General features: G+C 33.7%; 1 protein-coding gene and 1 non-coding gene across 4 annotated transcripts in view; one reads left to right on the top strand and one right to left on the bottom strand.

Moving 5' to 3' along the window:
• The window catches only part of MINDY2 (MINDY lysine 48 deubiquitinase 2), a 62,173-nt gene extending 43,091 nt beyond the window's left edge, over nt 1-19,082 (top strand). For 2 of the 3 annotated variants that reach the window (XM_031452984.2, XM_031452985.2), the window contains 3 exons: nt 13,334-13,507; nt 15,685-15,885; nt 17,274-19,082. In XM_031452984.2, coding sequence (XP_031308844.1) covers nt 13,334-13,507; nt 15,685-15,885; nt 17,274-17,402 — 504 coding nt within the window. In that variant the 3' untranslated portion in view covers nt 17,403-19,082. Of the gene's footprint in view, nt 1-8,893; nt 8,952-13,333; nt 13,508-15,684; nt 15,886-17,273 lie in introns of those variants that run through there. The other variant, XR_004137152.2, reaches the window with a different exon arrangement.
• LOC116153646 (U6 spliceosomal RNA) lies at nt 13,884-13,988 on the bottom strand. The gene has a single exon (XR_004137545.1). It is a non-coding gene; the product is annotated as a U6 spliceosomal RNA (small nuclear RNA).
• Nucleotides 19,083-19,683: the final 601 nt, after the last annotated feature.

Genomic DNA, 19,683 nt, shown 5'->3' with positions numbered 1-19,683 from the left:
TCATATCAATAACATAGCAAAAATATTTAGGAGCACCCAGTGCCTAAAGAATAAAAATGTATTTTTTACTATTATTACTAGTAAAAATGTATTTTTTTACTAGTATTTGCTACTGTCCCGCTGTGCCAACACTTTGCTTCAGCTATAATGGTCTATTTCCTTATCAATAACCCTTAATCCCTATACACACTTTATATTTTTCCATTTCTGCTCCTTTACTGCCATTTCTTATTCCTTAATCCCTGTGTGAGAATTCTCACTCCTTTTTGCCTATCCAAATTTCACCTATCTTTTAAGAAGCATTTCAAATTGCTAACTCTTCAGTAAATCTACTCTTTCTCTCCTTAAACCAGGGGTTCTCAACCCAGATTGTATGCTACAAGTACCTGGGGAGCTCTTAAAAAAAAATACCAATGCCCAGAGCCCACAACCAACTGAATTAAATTGGAATCTCTGGTGGTGGGACCTGAGCATCAATATTTTTAAAATGCTCCCCGGATGATTTTAATATGCAGCTAAGGCTGAGGATCCCTTAGTTGTTATGGGCCACATCATCCTTACTTTGCCCTTGCTGGTGAGTATCTAGTTAACAATTTTCTTTCTAGGTAAATATGTTTTATTTTTCTAAATGAAGGTAAACTTACTGAAGTCATATTTCCTTCAACACTTTAATCAGTGAAGTGTGCAAAGTGGTGTAAAATAATGTTTTGTTTGCTTATATAAAAATACTCTGAAGCCCTAGCCCTCCTGCTTCCCTGTTGGTTATAGCAAGGTTTTATTTGTATTGTTCCCATAATTAAGCTAGACATGTACTAGGTATGGGCCCAGAGTTATCCATACTCCTCAGAAATCTAAGGCCAAAGAACCTCAAAATCAGAATTATCATTACATAGTAAGTCATCTTGCTTTACCTGATCTCCTCAAGTCCACACTTCATTCATTCATTTAACAAATATCTCTTGAGCATGATTATGTCAGGGTGCTCAGCTAAGTACTAGGACTGCAGCCTGAGCAAGGCATCTATGGTTCCTGCCATTTAAGGACCTCCTAGTTTGGCATAGGACAGGTATTACATAATTGCAGAAGTACTTATTATTTCTACTGAGATAACACTCTGTAAAGGGTACATGCAACATGCTTTGAGTGCTTTTATTAAGACGTAACGTATCTGGGGATATCAGGAAAGGTTTCCTTGAGAAGGTAACATATAAATTGAGACCTAAAAAATAAATCTTCTTGGAGCTTATCAGTTAGCACAAAAAAAAAAAAAAAAAGGAGAAGAGGAAGGAGAAAGAAAAAAGGTTAACTAAGCAGATGGTGGAACATGTGTGCAAAGGCTCTGAGGAAGGAAAGAACCTAACTTTTTAAGGAATTACAAGAAGGCTTATGTGACTGAAGCATAGAAAATAAGAGGCATGATGTGAGGCTCAAGAGATGGGCAAGTGCTAGATCTTGTAGAGTCCTGAGTTAAGAGGAGAAGTAGATCTTGGTCTTCTGATGGCCTAGTGGTTCTTTTTGTTCTTTCTCTCTCTCTCCTTCTCTCTCTCTTTCTCTGTTTTCTCACCAGTGGTGAAATAGTTCAACTGGGAAAAAAAGGTCTCTAGGTGTCATTGGTGGTGGTTTTACAACCTCCCAAAATTGAGCTGTAGATGTTCCCTTTTTTATCAAGACCACATCCCTGAACAGGAATTTCTTTACTAGTCAGCTGTGTATTCCTAGTCTTCCTTTGTGTTTGGGAAGGGTGAGTCTGTCCTGGAGTACTTTCTACATTGGGTCTATTTCTGGACTAAGTATGCATTTCTGTGAGATAATGATAGCTCAGAGAATGTGTGCATTTTTTCTACTTCTCTGCTTCTAAGTTTTTCTTAGTAAACCTTATCCTATGACTTAACAGTGTACCACTACTGATGTATGTCTCCCTGCTCTTTGTATAACAGTAAGGTGCTTTGAACTTTGAGACAAGGGTGGACTTGGATTTAGTTAGGAGACTACTGCAGGAGGCTAAGTAAGAGACTGTGGTGACTTGAACTCTATGATAAAGAAATGGAGAGTAGAGAGATTCTGTAGACATTTAGGAGATGTAATCAACCAGACTTGGTGATTAAGGTGTGAAAAATAAGAAGGAGGATGGAAGTATCAAGCATATTTTCTGACCACAACAGTATGAAACAAGATCAACCACAGGAAGAAAAATGACAAAAAAACAAAACAAAACAAAACAAAAAACACATTAGATGGAGGCTAATTAACATGCTACTAAAAAAACCAATGGGTCAATGATGAAATGAAAGAGGAAATCAGAAAATACCTCAAGTCAAACAACAATGAAAACACAACTTTACAAAATCTATAGGATGAAGCAAAAGCAGTTCTAAGAGTGAAGTTCATAGCGATACAGGCCTTCTTCAAGAAACAAACAAAAAATCTCAAACAACCTAACCTAAGCAACCACCTAAAAGAATTAGAAAAAGAAGAACAAAACTGAAAGTCAGCAGAAAGAAGTAAATAATAAAGATCAGAGAGGAAACAAATAAAATAGAGATTTTTTTTTAAATAGAAAAAAAAATTAGTAAAAACCAAGAGCTGACTTTTTGAAAGGATAAACAAAATTGACAAACCTCTAACCAGGCTCACCAAGAAGAAAGGAGAGAGTGCCCAAACAGACAAAATAAGAAATGAAAGAGGAGAAATAGCAACCAATACTGCAGAAAAAAAAAAAAATCATGAGAAAATACTATGAACAAGTTATTTGCCAACAACTTGGACAAACTGGAATAAATGAACAGGTTTCTAAAAACATAACAGCCTGCCAAAACTGAGTCAAGAAGAAACAGATTAATTTGAACAGATTGATCACTAGGAATGAAATAGGATCTAAAATATTTAAAAATTCTCTGCAAACAAAATTCCAGGACTGGATGATTTCACTAGGGAATCCACCTTATATACAAACAAGAAATTATACTTATCCTTCTCAAATTATTCCAAAAAGAGTGAAGAGGGGGAATACTCCCAAAGTCATTCTGTGAAGCTGCTATCACCCTGATACCAAAACCAGATAAAGACACTCCAAAAAGAAAAAAAAAAAAAAAAGAAAAGAAAATTACAGGCTAATCTATTTGATGAATATAGATGCAAAAAATTCTCAACAAAATATTAGCAAACAGAATCCAACAACTCATAAAAAGAATCATACACCATGATCAAATTCCAAGGTCACAAGTCTGGTTCGACATATGCAAAACAATGTGATACATTACATCAACAAAAGAAAAGACAAAACCACACAATCATCTCAATAGATGCAGAAAAAGCATTTGACAGAATTCAACATGCACTCATGATAAAAACTGTCACCAAAGTGGGTATAGAGGGAACATATCTCAACATAATAAAAGCAATTTATGACACACCCACAGCCAATATAATACTCAATATGAAAAGCTGAAAGCCTTCATTGCTAAAGTCTGGAACAAGACAAGAATGCCCACTCTCACTGCTTCTATTCAACATAGTATTGGAAGTCCTAGCCATAGCATTTAGACAAGAAAAAGCAATAAAAGATACCCAAGTTGGAAGAGAAGAGGTATAATTGTCATTATATCTAGAGGGCATGATATTCTATATAGAAAACCCTAAAGACTCCACACAAAAACCATGAGAACTAATAAGTGAATTCAGTAAACTAGCATATATCAGATTAATATACAGAAATCTGTTGCATTTCTTTACACTAACAGTGAAATATCAGAAAAAATAAAATACAGTCTTTTTAAAAATTGTGTCAAAAAAATACCTAGAAATAAACCTAACCAAGGAGGTAAAAGACTTATATGCTGAGAACTATAAAACATTGATAAAGAAAATTGAAGATTACTCAAAGAAATGGAAAGATATACCATGCTCTTGGATTGAAGAATTAATATTGTTAAAATGGCCATACTACCCAAAGCAATCTACAGATTTTATGCAATCCCTATCAAACTAACCAGGACACTTTTCACAGAACTAGAACAAATAATCCTAAAATTTATATGGAACCATAAAAGACCTACAATTGCCAAAACAATCCTGAAGAAAAAGAATACAGCTGGAGATATAACCCTCCCAGACTTTAGATAATACTACAAAGCAGCAGCAATGAAAAGAATGTAGTATTGGCACAAAAACAGACATATGGATCAGTGGAACAGAATAGAGATTAATTAATTAATCTTTCACAAGAGAGGCAAGAATATACAATAGAGAAAAGACAGTTTCTTCAGCAAGTGGTGTTGGGAAGCCTCGTGTAAATCAAAATCATTTAAAGACTTATATGTAAGACCACAGAACTTCTAGAGGAGAATGTAGGCAAAACATTTTCTGACATAAATTGTAGCAATGCTGTCTTAGGTCAATCTCCCATGGCAAAAGAAATAAAAGCATAAAAATAAATGGGACCTAATCAAACTTAAATGCTTTTTCACAGCAAAGGAAACCATAAACAAAAAGACAACCTATGGACTGGGAGGACATATTTGCAAATGATGCAACTGACAAGGGCTTAATTTCCAAAATACACAAATGGTTCATACAACTCAACAACAACAAAAAACACTTAATTTAAAAATGGGCTGAAGACCTAAATAGACATTTCTCCAAAGAAGACATAAAGATGGCCAAAAGGTCCATGAATAGATGCTCAAAATCACTGATTATTAGAGAAATGCAAATCAAAACTATAATGAGGTATCACCTCACACCAGCCAGAATGGCCATCATTAAAAAGTCTACAAATAATAAATGCTGGAGAGGATGTGGAGAAAAAGGAACCTTCCTGCACTATTGGTGGGAATGGAAATTGGTGCAGCTACTATGGAGGACAGCATGCAGGTTCCTTAAAAAACTAAAAATAGACTTACCATAGGATCCTGCAAGCCCACTTCTGGGCATATATTCAAAGAAAACTCCAATTTGAAAAAATACATTCACCCCAATCTTCATATCAGCACTATTCGCAGTAGCCAAGACACGAAAACAACCTAAGTATCCATCAACAGATGAATAGATAAAGATACATGGAATATTACTCAGCCATAAAAATGAGTGAAGTATTGCCAGTTGCAGCAACATGGATGGACCTAGAGTTTAACATACTGAGTGAACTAAGTCAGGCAGAGAAAGACAAATCACTCATATGTGGAATCTGAAAAATAATACAAATGAATTTATTTACAAAACAAAAACAGACTCACAGACATAGAAAGCAAACTTATGGTTACCAAATAGTAAAGTAAGGGGAGAGATAAATTAAGAGTATGGGGTTAACAGATACACCCCATTATATATTACACAGATAAATAATAAAATTTACTGTATAGCACAGGGAACTATATTCAATATCTTATAATAACCTATAATGGAAAATAACCTGAAAAAAATTTGTATGCATAACTGAATCACTTTACTATATACCTGAAACTAACACAATGTTTTAATGTACTATACTTCAATTAAAAAAAAAGAACTAATGATTTCTGGGTTCTGAGCATGAACAATTGGATGAATGATGGTGCTCTTTATTGAAACACAGAACACTAGAAGAGAAGAAAGTTATGAAATCAGCCTTGGAACTGTTAGAGCTGCTTCTCAGCTGTCCCCTCAAGTGGAAATGTTGGGTAAATTGTTTAAGACTGGAAGAAGTTTTGTGTGCAAATAATAATTTGGCGGAGAGGAGGAGATTTACAAGTACAATGTGGACGAAGAAGAAAAAATAAGTCCTAGGACAGAGATTTAAAGAGTGCCAAAATTTAAGGATCAATTAGAGGAGTGTGAACTGGCAAAGAGGACTGAAAAATAAAAGAACAAAAGGAGAATGTAAAAGAATATGGTATCAAGTAAATCAACAGGGAGAGAGTGTTTCAAGAAAAATGGAGATGGTTTGAATTGGTTAAGAAATGAATGGGATGTTAGAAACTAGAAACACATTTGGAACAGTTTGTCTGTGATGGGGCACAGACATAATGGCTCATAGCTGTAGTAGAGTGTGGAATCCAGAGAGGGCTGTTTTTGTTTTTTAATATGAGACTTGATTGTGTTTAAATATTGACGCAATAGAGAGAGAAATCTTGAAAATTCAGGAGAGGAGACAATTGATGTTAGAAGGCTCCTAAGGAGTTGGAAAGGATAGACATTTTCACAAATGAAAGGGATTTACCTTTGTTAAAAAAGAGATGCTCAAAATTGCTAATTATGAGAGAAACACAAATCAAACCTACAATGAGGTATCACTCCCACTGGTCAGAAAGACCATCGTTAAAAAAAATCCACAAACGATAAATGCTGGAGAGGACGTGGAGAAAAGAGAACCCTCCTCTACTGTTGGTGGGAATGTAATTTGGTGCAGCCATTTCTATGCTGCAAAACACTATGGGGATTCCTTAAAAAACTGAATATAGACTTACCCTTTGAGCCAGCAATCCCATTCCTGGGCATATATCCAGAGGAAACCCTAATTTGAAAAGACAATTGCATGCCACTGTTCACAGCAACACTATTTCCAATAACTAAGATATGGAGCAACCTAAATGTCCATCGATGGATGACTGGATAAAGAAGATATGGGACATATATACAATGGAATACTACTCAGCCATAAAAAAGAATAAAATAATGCAATTTGCAGCAACATGGATGGACCTGGAGATCATTATACTAAATGAAGTAAGCCAGAAAGAAAAGGAAAAATACCATATGATATCACTTATATGTGAAATCAAAAAAATAAAAACAAAAAGAGAACACAAATAAACTCATTTGCAAAATGAACACAGACTTACAGACATAGGAAACAAAATTATAGTTACCAGAGGGGAAAAGGGTTGGGGGGGATAAATTGAGAGTTCAGGATTTGTGGATACTAACTACTTTATATAAAATAGATAAACAACAGATTTACATTGTATAGCATGGGGAACTATATTCAATACCTTGTAATGGCCTATAATGAAAAAGTATATATATGTGTGTGTTATATATATGAATCACTATGCTGTACACCAGAAATTAACACAACATTGTAAATTGACTATATTTGATTTAAAAAAAAGAATATTGACATCACGAAAAAAATTAAAATGCTCTTTTACAGCATGTGGGAGAAAGTGTTAAAATAGAGAAATTAAGAAGAATCACTAGGCAGTGTTGAGGATGGTAATTATTACATGAATATGCTACTTGTGTGATTTTTCTGGGGGAGTATTCTTCAGATTGTAGGCCTGGTAAAGGTAGCTAGTTTGCTATTCTAGATTTGGGACTTTGTTAGAGGGGTGCAACAAAGACTAGAAGAGCTAAGGAATTTAGGAACGTGATGGTATTATGAACATGATGATGATATTGTCCAAATTTATAAATATTTGCCTAAAGCAAATAAAACACTATTCTTCACTAGGTAGTTCTATTTTTATAGAAGGAATAGTTGGGAACAACTATCCTGGTAGCCAGTATCTAGGGGAAAGTACTATTGCCTGCAATAGGGACTACCAAAGTGAAACAGTAATGCTGTTTTTAACTTTTTATTATGAAAAATTACAAACTTACAGAAAAGTAGTGAGAATAATTTAATGTGTGCCTATTATACTTATTACCTACTTTTAACAATAATGTTATATTATTTTTCATCTTTTTCTATTTTTGCTTGTACTTCAATATGAATTTCTAAACGAGAACATTTCCCTTTCAAGCAGAGTTCCATTATTTTATTTAACAAAATTGTTTATAATTTTTGATATCATCTCATATGCAGTGCATATTCAAATTCCTCATTTGTTCTCCAAATGGTTTTATGGATAGTTTGTTCAAACCAGGATCTAATCAAGGACGATGTATTAACATTTGGTGAAGTAACTCCTTTTCCGTAGGATTCCTGTGTTTTCCAGGAATCTTTATGGGCCTTTGGGCTATTTATATATGCTTCATTATAATCCTCTCAGTGCTATTTCCTATATTCCCATTGAACTATATTTCCAGTCCTGAGAGTTTTTAAATTAGACTTGCTTTACTTCTGGCGGATTACCCAATGAGTACGTTCTTTCTAAGAGTCAGAGACACTTTCCCTCTTCATCGATCAATGATTCATTAACTGACTTACAACAAAATCTGTAACACTTTTGTGGTTGTTGGTGTAGAACTAGAAGCTCTAAAGGGATGCTTAATAAAATTTAGGGAAGGTGTTCTTGATAAGGAAATAAGAAAATGGAAGATTGGGCCCTTGTTCTGTTAAACCTGTTCAGCATTAAACCTGTTACTCTCTACCACTGATACCTGGATTGTTAGAGTGTCTGTACTTTATAAACTTGAACCCCAGGGCATCTGTGATATAATAAGAATATGAGTAATGAAAAACTAGAAAGCTGTTTCTTCAGACAATATATGCCTACTTTAAATACTGCATTAGATCTTCATAAGGCCTTCTAACATTTGACTTTTAAAGAACCCTGAGATTTTAGGGCTGCTTTGATATTTAATCACTATATTGCCCATCTTCCTACCTCTGTGAACTCCTTGGAACACCTAGAATATAAACACAGTTCATGCCATGGAATTCCAGATGAGCTTGCAACAAAAGATAAATTTAATATCTGGATAGAATATTTCTCTGCTACAGATAAATGGTGTCTATAACTAGGGAATTAATAATAATAATAATAATAATAATAATAATAATAATAATAATAATAATAATAATAATAATAATAAATAATAAAAACCTGCCAGTCTCTAGTAAGCTGGCAATCAGTCAAAAGTATCTAAGCTGTATTATTTATTAGTGGGGCTTATTTTTATTATGATTTGCAGAAAGGATCTTTATGCTTTTTTGGCACTCATGTCATATCAAATGCCATTATTGTCTCAGGCCAAGACCAACAAGGAAGAATCCATGTTGGCAGGACAAAAAGGATTACCTAGGAAAGGTAATTTAGTTTCTTTATTGAAGTATAGTTGATTTGCAATGTTGAGTTAGTTTCTGGTATACTGCAAAGTGATTCAGTTATATGTATGCATATGTGTGCGTATGTGTGTGTGTGTTCTTTTTTCTTTTTCATAATCTTTTCCATTGTGGTCTATTACAGGATATTGAATATAGTTCCTTGTGCTATACAGTAGGACCTTGTTGTTTATTTTATACATACTAGTTTGTATCTACTAATCCCAAAATCCCTAATTTATCCCTCCCCTACTCCCTTTCCCCTTTGGTAACCATAAGCTTTTTCCTCTGTCTGTGAGTCTGTTTGTAAATCAGCTCATTTGTATTGCATTTTAGATTTCACGTATAAGTGATATGATATTTGTCTTTCTTAGTCTGTCTTACTTCACCTAGTATGATGATCTGTGGGTCCATCCATGTTACCGGAAATGCCATTATTTCATTCTTTTTTATGGCTGAGTAGTATTCCATTCTTTATCCACTTATTTGTCAGTGGACATTTAGATTGCTTCTATGTCTTGGCTATTGTGAATAGTGCTCTATGAACATTGGAGTGAATGTATCTTTTCAAGTTAAGAGTTTTACTCTTTTCTGGATATATGCCCAGGAGTGGGATTGCTGAATCATATGGTAAGTCTATTTTTAGTTTTTGAAAGAACCTGCATACTGTTTTCCATGGTGGATGCACCAATTTACATTCCCACCAACAGTGTAAGAGGGTTCCTTTTTCTCCACACCATCTCCAGCATTTATTATTTGTAGACTTTTTTGTTGATGGCCATCCTGACTGGTGTAAGGTGATACCTCATTATAGTTTTGATTTGCATTTCTCTAATAATTAGTGATTTCAGGCATCTATTCATGTACTTTTTGGCCATCTGTATATTTTCTTTGGAGAAATTTGTATTTAAGTCTTCTGCCCATTTTAAAATTAAGTGGTTTGTTTTTTGTTGTTGTTGAGTTGTATGAGCCATTTGTATATTTTGGAAATTAAGCTCTTGTCAGTTACATCATTTGCAAATATGTTCTCCCAGTCCATAGGTTGTCTTTTTGTTTTGTTTATGGTTTCCTTTGCTGTGAAAAAGCATATAAGTTTTATTAGGTCCCATTTACTACTTTTTGCTCTTACTTCTATTGCCTGGGTAGACTGCCCTGGGAGAATATTGCTAAGATTTATGTCAGAGGATGTTTTGACTATGTTCTCTTCTAGAAGTTCTGTGGCATCATGTTTTATATTTAAGTCTTCAAATCATTTTGAGTTTATTTTTGTATGTGGTGTGAGGGAATGTTCTAACTTCATTGATTTACATGCAACAGTTCAGCTTTCCCAACACCACTTGCTGAAGAAACTGTCTTTTCTCCATTGTATATTCATGCCTCCCTTGTCAAAGATTAATTGACCATAGGTGTGTGGGTTTATTTCGAGGCTCTCTGTTCTGTTCCATTGGCTCATATGTCTGTTTTTGTGCCAATACTACACTCTTCTAATTACTGTAGCTTTGTAGTATTATCTGAAGTTTGGGAGGGTTATGTCTCCAGCTTTGTTCTTTTTCCCTTAGGATTGCTCTGGCAATTGTGGATCTTTTATGATTCCATATACATTTTGGGATTATTTGTTCTAGTTCTTTGAAAAATGTCATGGGATATTAGTTTGATAGGGATCACATAAAATCTGTAAATTGCTTTGGGTAGTATGGCCATTTTAACAATATCAGTTCTTCAATCCAAGCACATGAGATATCTGTCCATTTCTTTGTATCATTCATAGTTTCTATAAAGTTCTCAGCATGTAAGTCCTTCACCTCCTTGGTCAGGTTTATTCCTAAGTACTTTTTTTTAATGAGGTTTTTTTCTTTTTTACATACATATTTTCCTTTTCACATTCTTTTTCATTATAGGTTACTACAAGATATTGAATGTAGTTCCCTGTGCTATACAGTATAAAATTACTTTTTATCTATTTTATATATACCAGTTAGTGTCTGCAAATCTAGAATTCCCAATTTATGCCTTCCCATCTCCTTTACCCGCTGGTAACCGTAAGTTTGTTTTCTGTGTCTGTGAGTCTGTTTCTGTTTTGTACATAAGTTCATTTGTGTCTTTTTTTTTTTTTTTTTTTAGATTCCACAGGTAAGGTATTTTTTCTTTCTCTTTCTAGCTTACTTCCCTTAGAATGACAATCTCCAGGTCTACCCATGTTGCTACAAATAGCATTACATTATTCTTTTTTATGGATGAGTAGTATTCCATTGTATATATATATACCACATCTTCTTTATCCAGTCATCTGTTGATGGGCATTTAGGTTGTTTCCATGTCTTGGCTACTGTACGTAGTGCTACTGTGAACATTTTTTTGAATTAGAGTTCCCTATGGATGTATGTCCTGGAGTGGGTTTTGCAGTATCATATGGTAAATCTATTTTTCATTTTTTGAGGAATCTCCATACTGTTTTCCATAATGGCTGCACCAAACTGCATTCCCATCAACAGTGTAAGAGGGTTCCCTTTTCTCCACACCCTCTCCAGCATTTATCATTTGTGGGCGCTTGATGATGGCCATTCTGACTGGTGTGAGGTATCACCTCATTGTAGTTTTGATTTGCATTTCTCTAATAATTAGCAATATTGAGCATCTTTACATGTTTCTTTTGGCCATCTGGGTGCCTTCTTTGGAGAAATGTCTGTTTAGGTCTTCTGCCCATTGTTTGATTGAGTTGTTTGTTTGATATTAAGCTGTATGAGCTGTTTGTATATTTTGGAAATTACTTCCTTGTCAGTCATGTCATTTGCAGATATTTTCTCCCATTCTGTGGGTTGTCTTTTCATTTTGTTAATGGTTTCCTTTGTGGTGCAAAAGCTTTTAAGTTTAATTAGGTCCCATTTGTTTATATTTGCTTTTATTCCCATTACTCTCGGAGATGGATCCAAAAAAATATATTGCTGAGATTTATGTTAAAGAATGTTCTGCCTATGTTTTCCTCTACTAGTTTTATAGTATTTGGTCTTACATTTAGGGCTTTAATCCATTTTGAGTTTATTTTTATATACGGTGTTAGAAAATGTTCTGATTTCATTCTTTTACATGTAGCCGTCCAGTTTTCTCAGCACCACTTATTAAAGAGACTGTCTTTTCTCCATTTGTATATTCTTGCCTCCTTTGTCATAGATTAATTGACCATAAGTGTGGGGGTTTATTTCTGGACTTTCTGTCCTGTTCCATTGACTTGTGTATGTGTGTGTTTTAGTGCCACTACCATACTGTTTTGATTACTGTAGCTTTGTAGTATAGTCTGAAGTCAGGGAGTATTCTACACACTCTTGAATGTAACTGCTACTGGACAATAGGAAAGACGCTGTACTTGAGGCATAGCTGTGCTGGACACATAGTAAATGTTCAAGAACAATAATCACTTAGTTTTTTTAAGCTTCAGAATTAATTCATTAATTTCTCTACCCTCACCACCAAACTCTTTAAAGGAATTTCTTATTATTAATTATTTATATTATGTACAGATGAGAACATGAAAAGTATGATTCTTGTGTAATAAACAGTATATTAACCAATGGGAACTCTGAGCAAGTAAATGAAAAGTTTTATCCTTGGCAGATCTAAAGGAAAAATGGCTTACAAATTTTATATGGTATACTAGGGACACTTTACGTATGTTTGGACTTGGAACTAATGCTTATGAACAATTAGAGAAAAATGCTAAATTCTTTGGTAGTGACTATAAATACATTATGAGTTCATTGATTGATTTAATAAACATTAAGCACCAACTTTATGATACACCCTACACTAGATCCAGAGATAGATTTAAAACTAGTCAGGAGAACGAGGCAGGAAAACACAATCATCATACAATGTGATTCAGTGCGATAGTAGAAATAAGTGCAAAGGACTGTTGGTGTACAAATTGAGAACAGCTAAAGGTGAAGAGAGAGGAAAAATTGGTATGGATTAGATTAGTCATATAGGCTTAATTTTTTAAAAACCACTCAATGTGTTATCATTTTATTGTGACTGTGTCTTACTTGTTATCTGATGTATTTTTAGGAATTTGTATTTTTCTGTATTTGAAATGAGGTTATAAACCCCCAAAGGCTATTTTATAAGTTATGAATTAGTTGAGCATGCCAAGAACTCTTATTTCTCATTGCAGTGCAGTGTACCAATTATAATCTATATTCAGAGCCATGTGAATATAATTCAATGAGCAAATAAAATATGTACTTGGTCTACTGTTTCTTATGTTGTACAGATCTAACTAATAGGAATAATTATGTTTTAAACAGATTACACAGTTTCTCCTATGTTAACTAGTTTTGATCAATTTAACAGTTCTTTCTCTTATTTCTTACTAAGGGTCTACTGTATTTGTTGGTAACAGACCAGGGGTTTCTCACGGAAGAAAAAGTTGTTTGGGAAAGCCTACACAATGTCGATGGTGATGGAAATTTCTGTGACTCAGAATTTCATCTGCGGCCTCCTTCAGATCCTGAAACTGTATACAGAGGACAACAAGATCAGATAGATCAGGTAGACTGTTGTTCTGTCTGCTCTTATTGTTTGAAATGCTCTTTCCTTTCAAATGTGAATTTAGTATCCAAACTTTTGAAGTCAAGATTTGTTCATTAGTTTACGTGTGAAATTTTCCTGACACTTCCTAAATAGGTAAGTGATCATTCTGCATGTACATTAATTATACACTTAGGTTCAGAAGGCTAGATTATATTGGATTATATTGAACTATGAAAGTCATGGTAAAGTTTGAATTTTATTCTAATTGTAGTAGGGAAGATATGCGAAGTATTTAACATGGAACGGACATGATCTACTTTTTTTGTTTTTAATTGAGGTAACATTAGCTTATAACATTACGTATTCATGTGTACATTATATTTGTACTTCTGTAAAAAATATGGAGTGCTTCATGAATTTGCATGTCATCCTTGCATAGGGGGCCATGCTACTCTTTGTATTGTTCCCATTTTAGTATATGTGCTGCCGAAGCAATCACTACTTAACCTTTAAAAAACCTGCCATATGGAGAATGCACAGGAAGGACACAGGTGTAAGCAGACTAGTGGTCCAAGCCAGAGGCGATGATAGCTTACCTTGGTGGTAAAGATGAAGAGACGAGTACATATTTGAGATCTACTCTGGCTGGTCAGAAAAAGTAGAAAAGAGGGAGTTTGAAAATAGAGTGCATTGGGTAAAGAGTAGGTGGGTATTCTAAGCCTTATAGTCCAAGGTAAGGAGGACAGACACAGCAGGAGCTGCCCTACTGAGTGGAATTCTCATTTAGAACTGAGACAGATGAGATTTTTGCCTGCTGTAGGTGAGCAGGCTTGGAGTCACAAGTGTGCTTATTACTAAAAGTATAACAGGGATGTGAACATTTTCTTCAACTGAGGCAGAAATATGGTTCTGTTAAGCAGTTGGCACATGTTTCACTGATAACAATTCAAGTGCATAGAAACTGCATTCATTTAGCCTATATTCACTGAGCAGTCGTATTTCCTGGCACTGTAACTAGGTCCTAGGGACACAAATAAATCATTCAGTCCTGTCCTCAAAGATTGCAGTTAAGCTGGGGAGCCAGATATTTGACCAACTAATATATGTTAAGTTCTATAACAGCCATTTGAATAGCAAGTGATGAGTGTGCAAAATACTTGATGAAAATAAATGCTAATATTTCTAGGACTCTTGGTTTTCCTTTGACAAACAGTCATCATAGTCAACATACTCAACAACCTTTTGCTTATCCTCTGTGATTATTTAAAATTCTCAAAAAAAATTAAAAATAAAGTAAAATAAAATTCTCTTATTTTAAGGGTAGATTGAGGGAGGTGCATGGAGTAGTCAAGTTTCATTCAGCACTGATTCTTAATAAAAGTGGATGTTAAGTTAGATAATATAATTTTTAACTAAAGATGCATCAGTTTTTTAATAGGAAATAATCTGGTTGTGTGAGGGGGAGGAGTGTGGCGGTAGTTAAGTAACTGAATATGATTGTGTGATAGACAGCTATGCTGGCTTTAAAAGTCATATTGGGAAGAGTATTTAATAAATAATCTTGGGAAGTTCTTATGATTTTTTTTTTAACAGAAGACTTTTATGACATTAAATGGGAAAGAAAACAGATCCTAGTAGTTTCAGGGCTTGTGAGATGTGTTTGCGTTTGTTAATGTAGAAAAAACGAAGTGGATTACATATTAATCGTTAAATGTAGTTCTCTCTGTATAATGATATTATGGTAATCTTAACTTTCTTTTTTATGCTTTTTTATTTTGTCTAAATTTTCTGCAGACTGTGTTTAAGCTTTCTTGAATGCCTTACATACTGCTTCTAGAAAGAATTTCAAATGAATTTGTTGTTGTTTTTGGGGGGAGGTAATTAGGTTTATTTATTTATTATTATTTTTTAATGGAGATACTGGGGATAGAACGCAGGATCTTGCATGCTAGGCATGCACTCTACCATTGTCCTATAACCCCCCGCCAAATTTCAAGTGAATTTTAACAAAGGCAGAATCGCTGAAATGTTTATAACTCCCAAACAGAAATAGATAGCTTGTATTTTTATATTTAAACTCTGGTATTTTTTTAAAAGCCATTCTCATAGGTTTATAGATAGAACCTCTATATTTACATACACCTGTTCTTGGGTAAAATTGCATAGCTAAAGATGGCTATAATTTAATTTCTTAGGACTACCTTATGGCATTATCTCTCCAACAAGAACAGCAGAGCCATGAGCTCAACTGGGAACAAATACCTGAAGGAATCAGTGATTTGGAACTAGCAAAGAAACTCCAAGAAGAGGAGGATAGACGGGCTTCTCAGTATTACCAGGAACAGGAACAAGCAGCAGCAGCTGCTGCTTCTGCTTCTGCTTCTACGCAGGCCCAGGTAAAAACCAGTGTTCTGATTCTCTCTTTTGTTTTTTTAAATATAATAGACTTTATTTTTTTAGAGTAGTTTCAGGTTCACAGCAGAATTGAGCAGAATTAGTGTTCTGATTCTTAAATACAATGATCACTTTAGCAATAAAGAAATTTGTGCTAAGGTAAATTTTTTTAATTAGGTATTAACTCTTCAGTTTCGTTAGCAGTTTAGCACCCAAAGGGTTTATGGCATTGTCCTAAGTTTGTGATTCCCTTAATATATTTCTTTTTTAGTTAAATTTATTTTTTCTTAGGTTGTAATGGCAAGATTTTTCAATCAAATTTATTAAGTTCTTAGTAGCGTCAAAGAATATAAACTAGTTGGAACAAAATCTTTTCTATCAGTTAGGAAGCAGTATGAGGTACTACTGGGAAGAATGTAGACTTCAGAGCCTGATAGATACGGATTTGCATTTCCTGCTTCTGTTTCCCATACTAGTTGCAACACGTAGGACAAAGTCCTCTACCTCTCTTAGCCTCATTATTCCTATCTGTAAAATAGAAAATGATACTGAACTCTTAAGTTTGTGGTTAAGAACAAATAACGTTAGCACTTAATCCAATGTCTGACATGTACCAAGTATTCAACTAAGGTTAGCGCCTTTCCACTTTTCACTTTTTCCAGTTAAATATTTTAAGCGCTGCAGATGTGACTAAGAAGGTTTCTGTTTGTTAAATCTCATTTCATTAAGTGAAAAAAAAAATACTCTTTCTTTTACATTTAACTGTACCATGCTAGAACTGTTCCTTTGGTTTGAGTACACGAGAAAGAATGATGCCCTTTAAGGTCTGATGAAACTTTAAATATAGAGATCTCCATTAAAATAGGTACAACATTTCTACTTCTAGCTCAAATATTGACTACACCAAACTTAAAAATGAAAACCTATCGTGTTATGCTTAGCTTTTCACTAAAAAATTTCTCTCATTTCACAGAATACACTTATTTCATACTCTCTGTTCTCAGGATTTTTTTTCCTTCTTTTAAAATCTGTTTATTATAGTAGTATTTAATGATATCTTAGAGAACTGTTACAGCTTCAAAAGGTGTCCTTTTCTTTAACATTTTCTAAACTTTAACGTAAATATTTCTTGAATTTGAGTCTTCCAGCAATATAATACTAGTTATTTATTATGAAATTCCATTTACTCAGAATAATGGATACATTAATTATATCTGTCCTGAATGATAGAGCCAATTACTCAGATACTGTGTAATATAACAAGTCTATACACCAACAGCCTTTTTCCATTAATGATTTCTTTCACTCTTGGAGTTTTTCTTCTTAGATAACTATGCTTAAGCACCTTCAAAAAGGTGAGGTAATTTCTTACTGTTTCTTTTTCTTAAAGCAAAGCCAGCCTGCACAAGCCTCCCCATCAAGTGGAAGACAATCTGGGAATAGTGAACGTAAACGAAAGGAGCCTCGAGAAAAAGATAAAGAAAAAGAAAAGGAAAAAAATAGCTGTGTCATTTTGTAAGAAGTGTTGGATTCTTTCGGAGTCATCTATATGTCTTCAGAAACAAAACCACAGGAGGAAAGGAAGAAAAACCGATAAATACCGTCTGTGCCTGATTTCCCAATGGATTTTGTTCATGTTTTTCAGGGGAAAGGTTGTTACTTAGTTACAATCAGACTTTTTCAAGTCACACAGTACACTCTTTATGAGCTGGAGTTTCATGTTACAAGTTGGAAATGCTGTGTGTTGTCATTCATGAAAAATACTGCACTTGTAGCCAAATAAGCAAATCACAGCAAATTTTGTGTCATAGTGACATTCATAATTCATATCAGTTAGTAAGCTATTTCATATTCTGTTCTAACAATGAATAGAGGTAATTGATTTTGTCTGATTCCTTCCTCAAATCTAAATATTAGCACAATAGTTTCTGAAATTAATTTTTACAATGTTAAATTATGATCTAATCCATGAGAAACCAGGGGTTTAATATAGAGATTTAAAAAGAAAAAAAAGACAAAAAATAACAAGAATAAATAATCCTTAATTGTATATTGGACTAGTTCAGCCCTTGAACAGCTTTACCTTTCTTTAGGAATGTACATTTTAGATATATCTTGAGAACTGATAATGGAGCTTGGATTTAATTTAGATAGAAAAAAAATCAATATTTGTATTTCTTTTCAATAGCAAAAAAATTTACATAACACTAATATCTTATCAAAATCAGACCTTAATAACTTTATAGTGTTGTAAAATTTTGAGGAATTTTGAAACCTTTAATATAGGTTACTTGGACCACAGTTACTATTTATTGACAGTGTGACAAGTGAGTATTAGGAGGAAACCACAGTGGATGCTAGGCCTTGTAAATATAGGGATGTAGAAAAGGAGATAGTTCAGTGTCTACCTTTTTCTAGAATTACCTTTAACCTTAAAATTTAAATCATGTTTATTTGCTAGAAAATTAAGTATACTTATTAAAACCAAGAAAAAAGCACATTTCTGAAAAGATGTTGGAGTTAATCTCTGAGTCTAGTGGAGAAGCATTAGTAAAATCTATTTGAGGATAGATACGAATTTGGAGGAATTTATGTAAAAGCAATCAGATTTTTTTAACTTATGAGAACCAAATAAACCTATAACATCTTGTAGTGTTTATAGGATTCAGAAAGAATATTTATTGAACTTTATTATGAGGTAACACATATTTTCCTGTATTTCTCTAGTTTGGAAAACTATCCTTAATAGTCCTTTTTATATGCTTTATATTTAAAAGTTTGTTTTAGTCATTTTTGAAAAGACTATTCCTGCTGCAGGTAGTTACATGATTTACATTCTAAGCCTCAGTAAATTTAAGAGCATCTTAATCTAACCTGAGCATCCACTTGGAGAATGTTTTTTGTGGTCTGGGGTGACAAAAGACTACGAAAAATGTGGTCTAGATTTCTTAAGTTATGTCCTTAACATTCTCCGTGATCCAAGACCAGTTATAGGATAAATCTATATGTAAAAAGTAAAGTCTTATTTATGGAAGAAATGATTCTAAGGGAAATATCCAGGGTCAAAATGTATCTTTTATGTCCTTCTGTATTGCATGTCTATTTATGTTATACCATTTGTTATTCCTTCAAATTTCCTATGCTAGCATGATTAATCATCAGAGAACCTGTTTTGGGTATAAAACTTTCATACAAAATATTTGGTGAGTCTCTTGATAAAAACCCAAAATATGCATATACTGGCAAAATAATAAGATATACTACAGTATTCTCTATTGGCTCAAACAAGTAGACCTTAGTCCAGGTTTATTAGTAATATCACTCTGTTGGTTGAAGGAGGAAACACAAACCTCAGAGTTTGTTTTTCCCAGAACAGATAGTAGTAACAGTGCATTATATTTTATTACGAAGAAATAAAACAATAAACCCTGAGAAATTAAAAAAAAAATTTGAGGCATATTTTTCCATAATTATATACTTATCTATTTATTGCCCTTGAAAAATATAAGCATAGAAGTTATTCTTCTGTTATTTGTTACTGTCTTCTTAATTTGTTCCAAAGATAATACTGCCATTCTGCATTCCCATTGGAAGAAAAAAAAAACTCACTCAAAACCAGCAGTGCTGCTATCAGATAAGTAGATGTCAACGTATACTTATAAAAAATAACTAAGAAATGTAATGTGTTTGTTAATTCAGCCTTTTTCTATGTAATATTTCCAAGTTAGACTTTCTTACATTCCTGGAATTCAGTTTGCTATACCAAGAATAATAATGATAAAATGTTTGCTTTGAATACT

Source organism: Camelus dromedarius, chromosome 5, assembly GCF_036321535.1.
Source record: "Camelus dromedarius isolate mCamDro1 chromosome 5, mCamDro1.pat, whole genome shotgun sequence".
In the NCBI taxonomy this organism is placed as follows: domain Eukaryota; kingdom Metazoa; phylum Chordata; class Mammalia; order Artiodactyla; family Camelidae; genus Camelus; species Camelus dromedarius.
Note: the sequence above shows the minus strand (reverse complement) of the source record. Positions and strands in the feature narration are given on the sequence as shown.